The 19,040-nt window shown below is 35.5% G+C and overlaps 1 protein-coding gene across 1 annotated transcript in view; it reads right to left on the reverse strand.

Annotated features, from left to right (window-relative positions):
- BMPR2 (bone morphogenetic protein receptor type 2) overlaps positions 1 to 19,040 on the reverse strand; it is a 67,509-nt gene that overhangs the window by 23,092 nt on the left and 25,377 nt on the right. The window contains exons 6-8 of the mRNA XM_072812650.1: positions 13,881 to 14,041; positions 12,820 to 12,967; positions 6,804 to 6,940 (exon numbers count right to left, since the gene is read on the reverse strand). Of these exons, the coding sequence (XP_072668751.1) occupies positions 6,804 to 6,940; positions 12,820 to 12,967; positions 13,881 to 14,041 (446 nt within the window). The remainder of the gene's footprint in view (positions 1 to 6,803; positions 6,941 to 12,819; positions 12,968 to 13,880; positions 14,042 to 19,040) is intronic.

The raw sequence follows: 19,040 nt of genomic DNA on the forward strand, positions 1-19,040 counted from the left end.
GGACTTATATTCAGAATATATAAAGAATTTCAAAACTTAATAGTAAGAAAACAATTCAACTTAACATAGGCAAAAGACTTGAATAGACATGTCATCAAAGAACAAGGATGCAAATAAGCAAATGAAAAGATGCTAAATATAATTAGCCATCAGAGAAATGTAAATTAAAACCATAATGAGATACTACTGTACACCTATTAGAATATCTAAAATTAAGAAGAATGGCCATACTGAGTGTGGGCAAGGATGTAGAGAAACTGGAACTCTCATGTACTGCTGGTAGGAATGTAAAATGGTACAGCCATTTTGGAAAACTGGCACTTTCTCAAAAAATTATGCAGACATGTACTACTTACTACTATATGATTCACTCATTCTACTCTTATGTATTTACTCAAGAGAATGAAAGCATATGTCTGTACAAAGACGTGTACATGAATGTTCATAAGAGCTTTATTTCTGGTGGCCAAAAACTGGAAACAATCCAAATATCTTTCACTAAGTGAATGGGTAAACAAATCGTAGCATATCCGTTCAAAGGAATGATACTCAGCAATAAAAAGGAATAAATTATTGACATACATATCAACATGGATGAATCTGAAAACAAGCTATGTAAAGGCAGATAAAAATAGTATACACTGGGACACCTGGGTGGCTCAGCGGTTGAGCGTCTGTCTGCCTTTGGCTCAGGGTGTGGTCCTGGCATCTTGGGATGGAGTCCCACATCGCATTCCCTGCATGGAGCCTGTTTCTCCCTCTGCCTATGTCAATGCCCCTCTCTCTCTGTGTCTCTCATGAATAAATAAATAAAATCTTTAAAAAAAATAGTATACACTGTATGATTCCATTTATAAAAAAATTCTAGAAAATGTATACAAAATCACTAGTGATAGCAGATCAGTAGTTGCCTGGAGATTTATAGAGAATAGAGAGAAACAGGAAAAAGAAACTACAAAAGGCACAAGAGAAATTTGGGGGGTAACTGACAGGTTCATATTTACGATTGTGGTGATGGTTTTATGGGTCTATTATACATTTATCAAAACTTAACAAATTGTAGATCTTAATATATGCAGTTTAATCCATATCAATTATATCTCTTTAAATGTTAAATTTTTTTTGAGAGAAAATAAGATTAGAGAAAAATATTCAGGCAAAATCAGAGGAGTGCTTCAGAAAAGGACTCTAATGCAAATATATAAGTAATGATAGCCAACATTTGGGTAAATGAGATAAAGGGGGTATCATTATTAACACTGATAAGAAACACAAGCAGAAAAAATAGGGAAAAAACCCCATAGAAACTTAAAAAATCCTTCCTCTGTAATGACAGGAAAATAGAAGTGGGGGCACATGGATGGATCATGAAATCTGCTTAGTGGGTTGGGAACCAACATTTAAAACAAACAGCTTACAGCACGAGTCTCCCCAAACTGAAATACTCTAGATTAGAGAATAACACAGAGTACATAGTAAATTAAATATTGTCCTAAAGACACTGTATCACGGTGTGTACCTGCATTTCCTAATGTATATTGTATGGGGGGGAAACGTATGGAAAATGCTGAATTTTAGATCATGGCAAGCTCGCTGATTTGTCAAGAAGAGAAATGTAAAAACTGAAATAAATGTGAAAAGAACGGAGAGCCTCTGGAATACACACACACACACACACACACACACAAACACTATATTTTAGAAGACTGCATTTAATGGGTGGAGAAAGAAGAGACTAGAGGGGGAAAAAACTAAGAAAGTTTCAAACTTTTACATGACAATAAATTAAAACTGTTGAGCAAAAGAGGTTATGCAGAGCTAAGACTAAGGAATAAAGAAACCAGACAAATGATTTCAAGAGGGGAAAGAACTAGCTAGTAGTCAAGACAGATTAAGAAATGGAGGATAAGAATTTGGAAAAGAATGAAAAATATGAAGAATGGTGGTAAAGTTGAACAAATTATATCCAAACATTTTACATGTGAGGGAAAAAAGCTATTTTGTTACTTTAAGGTTTATTTATTTGAAAGTAAGAGAGATAGAGAAGGTGCAGGGGTGGGGTTGGGCAGAGGGATAGGGAGAGAGAAACTCTAAGCAGACTCTGTGCTGAGCATGAAGCCCAATGCTCGGCTTGATCTCATCATCCTAGATCACGATCTGAGCCAAAACCAAGAGGTGGAGGCTTAACCAACTGCACCACTCAGGCGCCCTGGAAAAAAACTATTTTAAAAATAAACTTTATATTTTTTGCTATTCCAATTTAAACTGTGTTTATGTATATGTAATTATTACAACAGTTCATTTTCATTATAAATTTTGAAAGTACAGGTGGGAAAAAAAAAGTTATTCATGAATCCAATATTCAGAGGTAACTATGGTTAACATTTTCATGTATCTCCCTCAGACTGTTCTTTAATTCTTATTAGGAAACTATTCTTCCCCCTTTTATTGACTGATCTATGTTTTGAATCCCTGGCAGGTTATTATTGCTTTTTTAAAGATTTTATTTATTTGAGAGAGAGAGAGAGAGAAAACCAGTGGAGGGGGAGGGGCAGAGGGAGAAGACTTCTTGCTGAACAGGGAATTTGATGTGGGTTCAATCCTAGGACCCTGGGACCATGACCTAAGCTGAAGACGTTTAGCTGACTGAGCCACCCAGGCACTCTCCCTGGAAGTTTTTAAAAACTAGTTTTTACACTCATTTATATTTGGAAGATTTTTGAGTTTTGTTACAAAAATGTTTTTTTAATTTCAATGCAATTATGAAGCAAAAATGTTTTCTTTTAGACATAGGTATATTTCTCTCTCTTTATAAACTATGCATTTGCTATGTACCTCTCTAGTATTGGGTTGTCTTTACAGAGAAGTAGTTCTATTGACTGTAGCACATTAGATTTAAATGGATTCACTGGAAGTAAATCAAGTATCACTTATCCCTTACTTAGCAACCTGCTCTAAATTGGAAGCAAAAAGTTTTCAGGTAAACATGCACACAATGTGTATCTTGTAATGGTAGGGTTGCCAAGAGATATTTCAAAATGAGGAAAATTTCCCTGGTGAAATTAAATAATTTAAGGAGGGTAAGTATATTACTAGATAAAATTTCATAAAGGGATTTTTCTTTGAGGGATGCTCTCTGTGAGGCTAGCATATCTAATGAATCCTGGCACAGGATTTAGCCTCTTACCTTCTGCCAAGGACCTCTTAAAGATCTGTCCCAGTTCCCATAGCAGGGACTGAGGTTTGGAGGCAATCTTGGTATATGTTTTTGGCAATAGGTCTTTGATTGCCTTGAAGATTATTTCAATTTCATTTGAAGCAGAAGCTTTCCTTGACCAATGAACAAGATGACAAAGATGACCAATGGAGATAATATTCAGTCTAAATCCATAAGGAAACACATAACATCTCTCTAGCCTTTCTCTGACATGCCACCACTCCACACCCCATATAATTCAGGATCAAGAATGAAAATATTCTATTCCTATGAAGACAACCTAAAAGTAAAATGTAAAAAAAGTAATAAGGCAATTTAAATTGCTCAATAAGTTTTTACATTTTTGTTTTCTAGCTATAATCAAGAAAGTTATTTGTATAAGTGCCAAAAATTCTGATTTGCACCTTTAGAAATAACTGAATTCCTATCACATTCTTTTTTTTTTCTTTAAGATTTTATTTATTTATTCATGAGAGACACAGAGAGAGAGACAGAGACACAGGCAGAGGAAGAAGCAGGCTCCATGCAGGGAGCCCGATGTGGGACCCGATCCCGGGTCTCCAGGATCATGCCCTGGGCCAAAGGAGGCGCTAAACCGCTGAGCCACCAGAGCTGCCCCCTATCACATTCTTAAAACAAAAACAAACTGCTATGGAACAAACAAAGAATTTCTAGAAATTATAAATATGACTGTGGAAAGTAAGATTTTAATGAACAGACAACTAACAGAGTGGTAAAGGTGAAAAATGGATGAGTGATTCGAAAGCTAAAGTGGAATAAATATTGAACAATGTACAACAAAAAATGGAAAATACAAGAAAAAAATTGATACCTGGAATGTCAGGTGGACCAATATTTGTCTAATGGGAATTCTAGAAGAAAGATATGGAAGTGAAGAAATACTCTTTTAAATAATATAAGAAAACTCCTCTGAATAAATCTCTGAGTTTTTTTTTCTTTTTCTTTTTCTTTTTTTTAAGATTTATTTACTTATTCATGAGAGACACAGAGAGAGAGAGGCAGAGACCTAAGTAGAGGGAGCAGAAGCAGGCTCCATGTAGGAAGCCCGATGACAGACTTGATCCCGGATCCTGGGATCATGCCCTGAGCCAAAGGCAGACGCTCAACCACTGCGCCACCCAGACATCCCAACCTCTGAGTTTTCAAACTGAAAACCCGTCTAGTGCAAAGCAAAATGTGTGAAAAGCATACACAAAGATAAACTCAAAATGGATGAAAGACCTAAATGTGAGACAAGAATCCATCAAAATCCTAGAGGAGAACACAGGCAACACCCTTTTTGAACTTGGCCACAGCAACTTCTTGCAAGATACATCTATGAAGGCAAGGGAAACAAAAGCAAAAATGAATTATTGGGACTTCATCAAGATAAAAAGCTTCTGCACAGCAAAAGATACAGTCAACAAAACTAAAAGACAACCTACAGAATGGGAGAAGATATTTGCAAATGACATATCAGATAAAGGACTAGTATCCAAGATCTATAAAGAACTTATTAAATTCAACAGCAAAGAAACAAACAATCCAATCATAAAATGGGCAAAAGACATGAACAGAAATTTCACCAAGGAAGATATAGACATGGCCAACAAGCACATGAGAAAATGCTCTGCATCACCTGCCATCAGGGAAATACAAATCAAAACCACAATAAAAAAAAAAAAAAACACAGTAAGATACCACCTCACACCAGTGAGAATGGTGAAAATTAACAAGACAGGAAACAACAAATGTTGGAGAAAATGTGGAGAAAGGGGAATCCTCTTGCACTGTTGGTGGGAATGTGAACTGGCACAGCCACTCTGGAAAACTGTGTGGAGGTTCCTCAAAGAGTCAAAATGTGTGAAAAGATCCATGCCTCCACACAGCCAGGTAAAATATAATTCCAATAAAGTAAAAGGTTTAAAAGCTTAGAGAGACAAGAAAACAATGGGGGTAAAACAAAAAGACAAAAAGTAGTGGAATGAGACTTGTTGGCTCTGGAATTCTTAACATGTCTAAATGCTTGAGGACAATGGAGTAGTGATTTCAAAGGAAACACTATGAGAAAATGTGATTTTGATCCTGAAACCACTACGTGGTCAAATTATTACTCAAATGTGAGGGCAGGATAGAAGCATTTTTGAAGGTGCAAGGATTCATAATACTCATGCACATGCTAACAGACATCACTTAAAGAGGAACTTCATCAAAGAAAATGATTGAGAAGAAAAAGAATGAGATTTAAAAAAATATTGCTTCTTAATATAATCTATAAAGAAGAAAGAACAAAGAGACAAAAAAAATTAGAGAATTCAGTGGATGGTGAGTGACTTTTGAAACATTCTTCCTCAAGCAGCAGAGGCTTATAGTAACTAATATAGGTGTTTACTTCCTTCTTTACGAGTCTAAGCACAATATTATACTGTGCAGATGTTTACACTTATAATTCTACAATTTCTAAAGTTTTTATTTTAAATGTTAATCTGTGGACAAAACATAAATTATTTAATAATAGCTACAATGTTACAAACCTAGGAGAGAGTAAATGAGAGATAACAAGAAATAAGGATGCAGTATTTACAGTTCTAATTGGAACCTCCAGAAGAAAAAATTACAAACAAAAGCAAAAAATTCAGAACACAGTTAGTAGAGAGTTTCTTTTGAAGAGTGATGTAGGGGTATGTCATTTTTTCCTTTCCTTTTTTTATGCCCTTCTATTTAATTTGATTTGATTTACCATGTATGGGTCTTTATAATTATTTGAAAAATGTTCAAAATAAGAAACAGAGGGATCAGTAAGGGATAATTCAGTAATTATTTATATTATATAATGGAATACTGACCAAATGGAGAAAGAGATAAATCTATAGGTATTGACATGAAAAACTGTCCATAAGAAAAAAAATAAGCCTCAGAAATGACAGTGGATAACGAAGTGATCCTACTTACGTTAAAAAAAAATTATACGACAGAAAGAGAAAGACAGTGTGTGTGTGTGCGTGTGTGTAAATGTTTGTAAGATGTTTACAGTGCTGTAGCAGCAATTTACCAAAATGGCAGGAGCCTTTCAAGATATTTTAGTGTTCTAGACTGCATTTGGTTTTTTTTTAAGATTTTAGTTTTAAGAAATCTCTACATGCCGTGCAAGACTTAGGCTCAAAACCCCAAATTCAAGAGTCACATGATCCACAAACTGAGCCAGCCAGGTACCTCTAGACTGTATTTTTAATAAGCAGAACATAAGCATACCGTGGTTTCTTTTTGAGGTAAATTTCTATTAGCCACTGAATATGTACATCTGCACTAATTAACATGTTAATTATTCCAGCTGTTACTCAATCTGGCAACCTTCAGACATAAGTTAGTCTTTGGATTTTATATTGGGGAAAAAAACTGAAAAAAAGAGGGCTTTTTTATATTGAAAAATCTGAAAGTGTATAACATCATAAAAGTCAAGTAAGTTAGATTTCTGGCATTAGACAACCCTAAAAAATATTAACATTAACAGTTTATTTTTGCTTCAAACAACATTAGAATATGTTCAGTCATAAGTTCTCTTTTTAATAATTTAGTTTTTTCTTACCAGGCTATTTTCTTTCCAAGCTTCTGGGAACTTGGGTCTCTGTTTTTCCCTAGATACCAGAACCTGCATATCTTCAAAAGTGGGATGGTTTCCAACTTCTGTCTGAAAAGCCATCTGGTATTCTGGTACAGATTCACCTGAGTATTTTTTTTTTAAAAGAAGGATAGAGTAAGCAAAGAAGTTACGTCACAATCTTTTTTTTTGTTAACTATTTAGGGCATATTTGGAAATCCAAAAGAGATCCTGTTGGGGGTTTAACACATTATTAATAAATGTTTTACTTAGAATAGTCTTAGAAAAATCAAATGTCTGTTGATAAATCAAGTGGTAGTTTCAAAGTGGACACAACTATTTTTAAATGGATTCTAGTATTACTAAATTGGGGGGATTATTATATACATAAGGTGTACTTAATACTTGAAAATACCTGAATTCTTATCCCATACAGGGAATGAGGGTGGTGAATATGAGGACAAAGTACAGGATCTAGTAAAATACATGTCTGGAGGGCCAAATAAAAGCATGTAGGATGTAAGGTCATCCTGTCTTAATATGTCACTGGCTCTATTATAGTCCAGATTGTATCAAATGTCACAGAAATTTTTATGATAATGGCCATGGCAGAAAAATCAATATACTGATTAAAAAACAGAACACCTTTTAAGAAACAGTATCTATATCATGGATTTTTAAGTATCATTAACAATTCTACCACTTGTAACCAATAAGCTGCTTGTGATGAGAAGCTCACGAGTTTTACAAAATGTGATCAAATTAAACTTAATAAAACATATTGAGCCATAGAGAAGATCTCTGGGGCTCAGAAGTCAGAAAACCAATGGACTAGTCAAAATCTTGACAAAGAATACAGGAGAGAGACTCTTCCTGTCTCCTGGTACCACTCTCCACTCATTAAAATGACAGAATAAATTAGAAGGAAGAACACCAGAACGTAGGATAAGACACTTACATTCTAATATTGGCTTCAACCTTACACTGGAAAAGTCATTTGATTAATTAACCAATTAATAATTAATTAATTTTTTGAGAGAGAGACAGGCAATCTCAAGCAAGCTCAGCATGGAGACCAAAATGACTCGCTCTCACAACCCTGAAATCATGACCTGAGCTGAAACAAGAGGTGGACGCTTAACTGACTGAGCCACCCAGGCATCTAACTAATCTGTGGTTTAGTTTTCCCATCAGCAAAATGGCAATGTCTGTCTTCCTTATCTCATTCACATGGAGATAATACAAAAGTTATAATGACGCAGATAGAAAGTACTTTTTATAAAACATATATTTAAGTTTTGTGCTACAATTTGGATATTCAAAACAACCTATAAATAATTGCTCTCCACCAATATTAAAAACAAATTACAAAGATTAATTCTATAATTTATGCAGCATAACCTCAAATTTTTAGACTACTGCACTATCTATATATGTGATATTTTCATATACTCTAAACATTTAAGCAGATTCTTATCATTGACAATCACTATCAATATTGAACTTGAAAGACAAAACAGAAAGATTTAATTCTGCTAGTTAGTATATCACTGTTCAAGAAACCTCATTTGATAAAACCTCAACCCATAGTATCTGTGAACTGTAAGGTATTTACTAGCATATCTTATCTATCTCTCTGAGACATATACATAATACATATAGATATCTTCCAAGTGCTATTTATTAGTTATTTTTTTCAAATGCTGGTTCAGGAGAATAATTAAAAATTCACAATTTTACTTATTTGTTTTAAACAGTCTAAATATAATTAGAAAACCTGATAAATAAAATTGATGCACAATCTTATTTTGTGAATGAAATGACATTAAGAACTGTCAATTTTCTGGGCAGCCCCGGTGGCTTAGTGGCTTAGCGCCGCCTTTGGCCCAGGGTGTGATCCTGGAGACCCAGGATCGAGTCCCACATTGGGCTTCCTGCATGAAGCCTGCTTCTCCCTCTGCCTGTGTCTCTGCCTTTCTCTCTCTCTCTCTCTCTCTGTGTCTCTCATGAATAAATAAAATCTTTTTTTTTTTTTATGATAGTCACACAGAGAGAGAGAGAGAGAGAGGGGCAGAGACACAGGCAGAGGGAGAAGCAGGCTCCATGCACCGGGAGCCCGACATGGGATTCGATCCTGGGTCTCCAGGATCGCGCCCTGGGCCAAAGGCAGGCGCCAAACCACTGCGCCACCCAGGGATCCCCTAAATAAAATCTTTAAAAATAAAATAAATTAGTTAAAATGATCAATTAAAAAAAAAAGAACTGTCAATTTTCTAATAAATCTTCCCAGTTCAAATCTAATTGTTCAATAGATACTTGTTTAGAGCTTAGTATTAGGCACTAGGGATACAATGACTAATATTAACAATATCATCATCATTAATTATATTAGTCTTACTGGATTTCCTTAAAACTGTATAATTCTTGGGTTGCTCAAGGGAAATTTTATAATCTAATTTTCTTTCAAAATAACCAAAATAGATTAAATATATAAGAATATCAGATATCATTCCCTGCTTCTCACCTCATTTGCTATTTGTTACTAATGCCTCTAAGCAGTTAGGAACTTTCTAGTTGTCTTCTTAAATTACGCTTGTTCTTGTTTTTTCTTTTTCTTTCTCTTGCTTTCCTTGTTTCTTTCCTCCTTTCATATTCCTCTTTTATACAAATATTGCTGCATTTCATTCTTTTTTGGTAATACAGACAACTAATTCATTTATTCCACAAATATTTTACAGAGAGTCAGTCACATAACACAATGTCTACATTTAATAATAAACATGTACTGCATTTGGAGGTATATCATAGAAGTCTGAAAAAATGTTTTCCAAGAATTGTATCATTATACTATGCTATTCTCTATGGTTATTAATATGTTTATGGGATCCTTTTTATTTTTTTATTTTTTGGGGGGGATCCTTTTTATTCCTTTTATTCCTCCCCCCTATTTCATTGTTAAAATTTTTAAGAATATCCTAAATCCTCCTCCTTTGCTTTCTTAATACTTCTCCTTTCCATACTCTGTAATATTTCTGTCTTCTCTATTTCACAGAATCTCCTCTAAGTATACTAAAGACCTCCTCTGATTTAAATTCAAAGATCATTCCTCAGTTCTATTTCCTTTTGACCTCATATTACATCTATTGCTATCAGTCTGGGTTCTTAACATTTTCTAAAATTGACTTCCAAGACACTATGATTTCTTAGTTTTCTCACGATTTTTCTGATCAATGGTCTTTGTAACTAACCTACTGGTACAGGGTGGTCCCCCAATAAACAGTCTTTATTCATTAATTTTTTTGCACTCTTCATTTGTTCTCTTAGGGGAGAGCATTCATTCACAAGTTCCCATTTACCATCTTTATATAGATGATTTCCAAATCACTTTCATTTTAGGTCTCTCAAATCCTTTTTGTTTAAAAAAAACTCTTAAAAAAATTTCTTTAGCTGTCCATCAATACCTCATCCAAAAGTCTCCATAGTTAACTCACCTTTCCAATGTAAACCAATATTTTTTCCTACATTCCTGGCTGCCACCCTCACTATTTCTTTGATCTCTGTATAATCAATTCCTTGGATTTTCTTCTAATAACTAAGCAGAACCACAGATCTCTCCTCTACATTTTCTCACATGTGCCTCCTTGTGTCCATTTCCATATCCAAGATTATGGGGTCTCTTATTGCAACTTTTGTTTTTCTCGTTTATTTTTACTTTCATTGTGGTTAAATATACATAAAAGTTACCATTTTAACAATTTTTAAGCATATAGTCAGTCCTATGGCAACAAGTACATTAACAATGTTGTGCAACCACTGCTACTATCCATCTCTAGAACTTTTTCCATCTTCCTAAACTGAAACTATGTATCCATTAAATAGTAATACCTTGAGGCACCTGGGTGGCTCAATGGTTAAGCGGCTACCTGGCTCAGGTCGTGATCCTGGGGTCCTGGAATCAAGCCCTGCACTGGGCTTCTGCTCAGCAGGGAGTCTGCTTCTCTCTCTCTCTCTCTCTCTCTCTCCCTCTACCCCTTCCCACTGCTTGTTCTCTCTCTCTCAAATAAATAAAATCATTTAATATATATATAAACAATAATATATATAATATATAATATTATTATTATATATATTATATATAATAAATAGTAACACCTTATTTCTTTTTGGTTTTTTTTTTAATTACTACTTTTTTTCCTAAGTAATATTCCCTCCCCCACAATATGGGGCTCAAACTCATGACCCTGTCCCAGAGCTCAAGAGTCAAATGTTCTACTGACTAAGTCAGCCAGGTGCCCATCTTTTTCCTTTTTATTTATTTTTTTTTATTTTTATTATTTTTTTCTTTTTCCTTTTTAAACTGCCTCTAATTCTTTCTATTTCAGGTCATCCTACATATCTGCTAAAATAATCTGCAAATAAGACTGAATTTCCTTTCCCTTTTTTTCTTTAAGATTTATTTGTTTATTTAAGAGAGAGAGAATATGGGAGAGGGGCAGAGGGAGAGAATCTTCAAGTAGACTCCACACTGAGTGCAGAGCCCCATGTGGGACTTGATTTCAGGACCCTGTGAACATGACCCTGAGATCATGACCTGAGCCAAAACCAAATATTGGACATTAACCAACTGTGCCATTCATGAGTAAATAAAATCTCTTAAAAAAAAAAATCAGGGCAGCCCCGGTGGCGCAGCCGTTTAGCGCTGCCTGCAGCCCGGGGTGTGATCCTGGAGACCTGGGATGGAGTCCCACATCAGGCTCCTTGCATGGAGCCTGCTTCTCCTTCTGCCTTTGTCTCTGCCCCTCTCTCTCTCTCTCTCTCTCTCTCTCTCTCTTTTTTTTTTTAAGATTTATTTATTTATTCATTCAGAGAGAGCGAGAGAGAGGCAGAGACACAGGCAGAGGGAGAAGCAGGCTTCATGCAGGAAGCCCGATGTGGGACTCGATCCCGGGTCTCCAGGATCACACCCCGGGCTGCAGGCAGCGCTAAACTGCTGCGCCACCAGGGCTGCCCGCCCCCCTGTGTTTCTCATGAATAAATAAATAAATAAATAATTCTTTAAAAAAAAAATCAACCCTAACACTAAGCTTTGTTTTTATTTAATAGTTCCATTTCATAATTTGTCAAAAGCTGATTCAAATAACTGCTTTCCTTTTTCTATGCTTTTAATGGTGTTATTCCTATAAGATAGAAGTCATTATTTTAAATCATTTTGTACATCATCTGGAAGAATGCAATGCACATTTTTAAAAAAGATTTTATTGAGAGAGAGCATGAACAGGGGAAGAGGCAGAGGGAGCTGACTCTCCACTGAACAGGGAGCCCAGTGATGCCAGGCTTGATCCTGGGGTCATGACCTGAGCGGAAGGCAGATGACTAACTGACTGAGCCACCCAGGTAGCCCTGCAATGCACATATTGTAAAGTATTTATATGACAGTAATGACAGTAATGTAATCCTAACAAAAACAGAAAAACTATAAACTTGTTTGGCTAATTGAAGTAAGCCTCAAACAAGCATTCATATTATATGAGTGTTCTTTCACTGAAAGGAAGGAAGGAAAGCAGGAAGTCAAGAATGGAGAATGAAAAAGATAAAGGAAAACGAAAGAAAACAGTGTTCCATTGGTTAATTCATTGTTTCTAATTTCTTACTTGGGTCAATTGAGGAAATATTTTAAGTGTAGCTTATCAAATGCTCAGACAGTGCATAAGGACAACAATGACCACTAAAGCAATCAGAGACCAAACTAAACACAGTTAGATAAGCTATTATGAGCAATTAATTAAACTGCATTCAGATGCAAACTTGGAGTCCTTTTATAAAGTTTTTCTTGATTGACATCCTTCTGCTAATAATGTTTCTGAACACTAGATGGCAATGAACTAAAGGTTTAAATGAATGTAAAAAAAAACCCTCAAAGTGGACTTATTTAATATAGATAGAAAAAAAGATATAACTGCTTCACTTCAAAACATATAACAATTTTTGATAGCAAATCTCTTACCTGGGAAGAGGTCTGTACATCTCATAAATATCTCCCAATAAATGAGTCCAAGTGCATACATGTCTACTTGTTTCAAAGCTGATTCACAGTCCCTCAGGTTCACAGCTCCTTCTAGAACTTCTGGTGCCATATATCTGATTGTGCCAACCTGATAAATTAGAGTGATATTTTTCAGAAACAGAATATAGCATATTCTGAAAGGCATATATTAGGCCAGAAGTTACCCATAAATTTCATGTCAATGATATGTTATTTGCCCCTATGCATGTCACGGAGCCTTTCTATACCAAATTTTTTTATCTATAAAATGCCCTCTTGAATAATTAAACTGGTAAATTCAGCCTATTGAATATTATTCATCAATCGAAAAGAATGAACTAGACCATATGTATGTCAATGCAGAAACATTTATAAGACAAAAATGAGAAAATTATACAATATGTACACAATTTAATATATTTAAATTTTTTTTAATTAAAGATTTTATTTATTCTAAGAGAGAGTACGCAAGCAGAGCCAGAGGGGCAGAGGGAGAGGAAGAGAATCTCAAGTAGCCTCCACGCTGACCATAGAGCCCAAGGTAGAGATCAATCTCACAACCTTGAGATCATGACCTGAGCCAAAATCAAGAGTTGGACCTTCAACTAACTGAGACACCCAGATGCCTCTAAAAAATTAAAAATTTTTTAAGTTAAAAAAAAAAAATACACACATAGATGTGTATGTGAATGGAGAGAAAAAGGTTAGGAAGGATGTGTTGCACATTTAATAGTGATTATCAAAAGTTGACTGTCCTATCTCAACTTGGCAATATTACTCTTACTTCAAAAATTAGTTCCTACGTACTGCCTCCCAATGCTTGTCAAAATAATTAGTTGGAACGGCAATGATTTCCACAAACAACTGATAAACTTCATATAATTTCTTTTATATTTAATTTTGTAATTCTTAATATGTTATAATTGGTAGCATACAAGGATAACTGTCCTGGGTTTAATTTTTTAATGCAATTCATTATGTTCTCAAGGTATGTCAGAGTGATACTTTTTGTACCTACTCACCTCACTTATGGCTGCATTATCTTCTTCCCCTGGGCGTACCAGTCTATTTCCAGTCAGCCTCATAGACAATCCAAAGTCACTAATAACACAAGTTCCATCATTTTTCACCAGGACATTTCTGCTGTTTAAATCTCGATGGGAAATTGCAGGTTTATAATGATCTGTTTAGATAATTTCAAATATTTATTAATGCTTAAATACGACTATCGGACATAAAGTAAGCATACAGGTAATAAGGATTACACAAATACAGTTAACTATTGTTTTCTGCTCATTAATTTTCTAATAAGAAAAAACGACACAAGAACAAAGTTTCAACTCACAATCATTACTATTTTCACTATATTTTCCAACATGACTACTGTTGCATGTATAATTAATTAAGCTTTAAATATTTAGCTGCAACTAATAGCCAACATGCTATTGCTTCTAATTTTAACACACACATAGTTTTTTTCCTTCATTCCTAGGGTAGCAAAAGGAGGCAATAGAGAAAAAAATATTATAAAAATAAAAAATGTCAACTTGTCTAAAATAAGTATCAATAAAAAACTGAGATGGCTCCAAAATCTGTATATGTATATTATACTATTCCCCTATGGCGTAACAGATCAAACTTATAATAGAATATCCCAGTTCTGCTCTCAGGTTTAGCCCCATCTCAATTCTTCAATTTCAACTAGGAATAGTTTTACAATGGACCCGGAGCTGCTATCTTTCAGCAAGATATGAAAACCTATTTTCTGATTTTACAGAAGTAAAGCACTAGTATACTCATTCTATTATCACTAGACTATCTGTTCATGAAGGCAGAAAGAGAACATGTTTACCTGAACTCAAAAGAATTAGCTTGCTGACTGAAAGAATATATCTAACCTAAGCTGCATCACCAGAAACATATTTTTTCCTCTCTATAAGGACATTTTTAAAATAAAGATTTAAAAAAAAAATAAAGATTTTATTTATTTATTCATGAGAGAAACTAAGAGAGAGAGGGGCAGAGACACAGGCAGATGGAGAAGCAGGCTCCATGCCAGGAGCCCGACATGGGACTCAATCCCGGGTCTCCAAGATCATGCCCTGGGCTGAAGGCAGCACTAAACTGCTGAGCCACCCGGGCTGCCCAGGAAATTTTTTATATAAGTATTATTAAGCAAGGCTATAGCTCTATAAAGCTATAGAATCGAAAAAAAATCTATACTACAATTTCTGAAATTTAAAATAACTCTCTAGGCATACCAAGAACCAGAGCAATCAGAACAAAGTTAACAGTAAGTTTGAGTATTTATATTTAGGTACAAATAGGCTCAGCATTTAGTCATTACTCTCATTAATGAATATTAGGCTGCAATTTCATCAACAGTGGTAACGATTTCTTTGATACACAAAAAAACAAAACAAAACAAAAAAAAAACAACCACACAGCAACAGCACGATTGGAGAAAAAAAGAGTAGTCAGCATTTATCTAAGTGCTGATTTCTTGCTCATTCTCTCCCCTTTCAGTTCATGGTCCAGTCTTCTAAAGCTTGTACTAACATGGCTTACTTAACCCCTAAAAAGAGCTGCATTTCTTATTCTGCATAAAGCCATATATAATATTAGTATATACAGTATAATCTTGAGGTGATATTTATATAAGAAATTTATAGAGATATAAAAATGTTTCTTTATTTGGAAAATGTTTGTATATTAATGCCAAATCAATACTTAAACTAAAAGATCTCACATTTAGGAAAACCAGGCAAACCCAGGGGGAAATGGGCAATGAGCGAGTCAGTGAGACAACCAGAGAGGAAAATATGGTAGTACTTTCTGCTATTATATAATGGGGGGGGGGGGGAATGGAGTGGGGGAGCAAAAGATGTAAGAGAGGAAACAAGGGAAAAGGAGAGAAGAGAGGAAACAAGATTAGGATTTATCACCAATGCAAAGGGGAGAACTACATACTGTCCATTGAGAGACTTTTCCCAATAAAGTTCCCCTGGGTAGGGCAGCCCGGATGGCTCAGTGGTTTAGCGCCGCCTTCAGCCCAGGGTGTGATCCTGGAGACCCAGGATGGAGTCCCACGTCGGGCTCCCTGAATGGAGCCTGTTTCTCCCTCTGTGTCTCTGCCTCTCTCTGTGTCTCTCATGAATAAATGAATGAAATCTTTAAAAAAAAAAAAAAAGTTCCCCTGGGTATTCCTTTTAATCCTTTTTTAAAAGGTTTTATTTATTTATTCATAGGCAGAGGGAGAAGCAAGCTCCCTGCGAGGAGCCCAATGTGGGACTCCATCCCAGTACCCCAGGATCACAACCTTAGACAAAGGCAGACACTCAACCACTGAGCCATCTAGGCTTCACTCCTTTTAATTCTTTTTATTTGGGGGGCAGGGGATGCAGAGAAAGGAGCAAAATATACTGTGATTTTGCCCTGGGCAGTAGCACTGTACTAGGTAAATAATCTCAAAGAACAGCAGGACACAATATTTTTTTAATTGTGTTAAAAAATAAAACCTGAACAAAAAATGGTCTCTCTGTGGATATTTACACACACACACACACACACACAGAGAGAGAGAGAGAGAGAGAGAGAGAGAGAAAGGACCTGGAAGGATATACATAGTTAATATAGCTAATAGTAATTTTCTGGTTATATCTGAGTATCTATGTTCTTTCTTAGACTTTTTTCTTTTGGAGTATGGTAACAAGTTTCATTGACATTATCAGGAAAAAAAAACTCATAAGGAAGACAAATACAAATAAATAAATAGGTTTAACTCTTTATTCTGAAGCAAAAAAACAGCTGAATAAATAATAATAGTATTATTCCATACTACAAAATTTCTATGCCAAACAGCAAAGTTATATCTGAAGATACTGGGGAAAAAATTGCATTCTCTGAAAAAAAGTTAAATAACATTTTATATATTTTGAAATAATATAGTATATTTCCAATGTTTTAAAAATTAAATAGCTACTATACTTAATTTTTTTGCAATAGCATATATACATATACCTGTTTGTTTGTTTTTTAAAGATTTTATTTATTTATTCATGAGAGACACAGAGAAGGGGGGGAGAGAGAGAGAGAGAGAGAGAGAGAGAGAGAGGCAGAGACACAGGCAGAGGGAGAAGCAGGCTCCATGCAGGGAGCCTGACATGGGACTCGATCCCAGGTCTCCAGGATCACGCCCTGGGATGAAGATGGCGCTAAACCGCTGAGCCACCTGGGCTGCCCATATACCTGGTTTTTAAAAATAGTTGACTAGTTTTTAATATTAGGTAATATTTGAGAATAACTTCTACATGAAATAAATCTCTTATTTGATGGTAATCATTCTTTTCAGCCAATGTTTGACTTGAAATGTTGCTAAATCAGGGGATCCCTGGGTGGCGCAGCGGTTTGGCGCCTGCCTTTGGCCCAGGGCGCGGTCCTGGAGACCCGGGATCGAATCCCACGTCGGGCTCCCGGTGCATGGAGCCTGCTTCTCCCTCTGCCTATGTCTCTGCCTCTCTCTCTCTCTCTGTGTGACTATCATAAATAAATAAATTAAAAAAAAAAAAAAGAAAAGAAATGTTGCTAAATCATGCAAGTCTTAAAAAAGGGGATTAGGATGGTATTTTAAATTCTGTGCTAAGTCAGCTCTTTAAATGAATTACAATAATATTTAAGAGTAAGGAAACACAGTCCAAATGGTTAATGTGCTAAAGCAGTAGAATAAGTGCATCAAATTGCTGACACAGGCAATAACATTGGTCAATTCTGTATTCAGGAAAAGCAAGATGTCAAGATAAATGAAGTGATAAATTATTCAGGAGAAATTATTTATATATGAAGCAGCAGCTAGAAGAGATGATCCATGCTATTACACAGTGGAACAAAGATCTAAGAAATTGATATATTAATGATTCTCTTATCTACAGAGGTCAGAAACTGGAAAAACAATATTCTGGGCTATTGTATGACAAGAAAATCCCATATGGGATGAAAGCTTGAGGAAGCAAAAGACTGATTTTCGAGGCAAAGCTCATTTAGACCAGCCTGTGATGTAAGGAGCACTTTGAAACAAAGTTAAAGTAAATGTATTAAACCGATGCTCTGAACAACTAGCAAAAATGTACATCGATGCTGAAGAAAACTGTAGTTATGGCAAAAAACACAACCACACAGTTCTGAAACATTGGCAAAGAGTGACTCCACCATGCATTATCTTCTTTCTACTGGTAAAGGAATCCAGTATTATTTGAGACAGCAACACATCCAGGTTAAAATAACAACAACAACTACTACTACTACTACTACTACTACTACATTTTCAGCATCTCTTGCAGCTAAGTATGGTAGTTGAGCATGAACTAAGTTCTAGAAAATAAAACATAAGAATAGGACTTCTGGAGGCACCTTCTGCCCTCCCTCTCTTTTCCCAATAATACCACAGTGCTACCAAACCAATCTTAGATTGTTTCTCTCTAAATTCTTACAGGAGAAAAAAAATTTTCATTCTTATTGAAACCTATTATTTTTTCCCCCTGACCAATTTGAACAAACCTAATTCTAACTAAGAGAAACACTGAATTATAGAAAGATACACATAGGATTTATACTCAAGATCAATCAACCACAGAATAAAGATCCATATGATATTAAAAGTAAAGAATTGGTAATGCACTGTATTTAAATAAGCAAATAAATGCAAGAAAATACAGTATAGCCTTGCTAAGAGGTTTTTAACCTAAGTCTATAATGGACTTTAATGGGTCTGTGAACCACTAGAACCAAAAGAACATTCATTTTCTTTCTTTCTTTTTTTTTTTTTTTAAGATTTATTTACTTGAGAGAGAGAGAGAGCACAGAAGGGAGAGGGAGAAGCAGACTCCCAGCTGAGCAGGGAGCCCAGTGAGGGGCTGGATCCCAGGACCCTGGATCATGATCTGAGCCAAAGGCAGATGCCTATCCGTCTGAATCACTGAAAAGAACATTCTTAAAAGCATGCCATACATGTATCTTTACAGAGGAGTTAGTGAGGGCTTTACTAAACATCTCAGGGTGCCTGGGTGGCTCAGTGGTTGAGCATCTGCCTTTGTCTCAGGTCATGATCCCAGGGTCCTGGGATGGAGTCCAACATCAGGCTTCCAATGGGGAGTCTGCTTCTCTCTCTGCCTATATCTCTGCCTCTC

Source organism: Canis lupus, chromosome 36, assembly GCF_048164855.1.
Source record: "Canis lupus baileyi chromosome 36, mCanLup2.hap1, whole genome shotgun sequence".
Taxonomy (NCBI): Eukaryota; Metazoa; Chordata; class Mammalia; order Carnivora; family Canidae; genus Canis; species Canis lupus.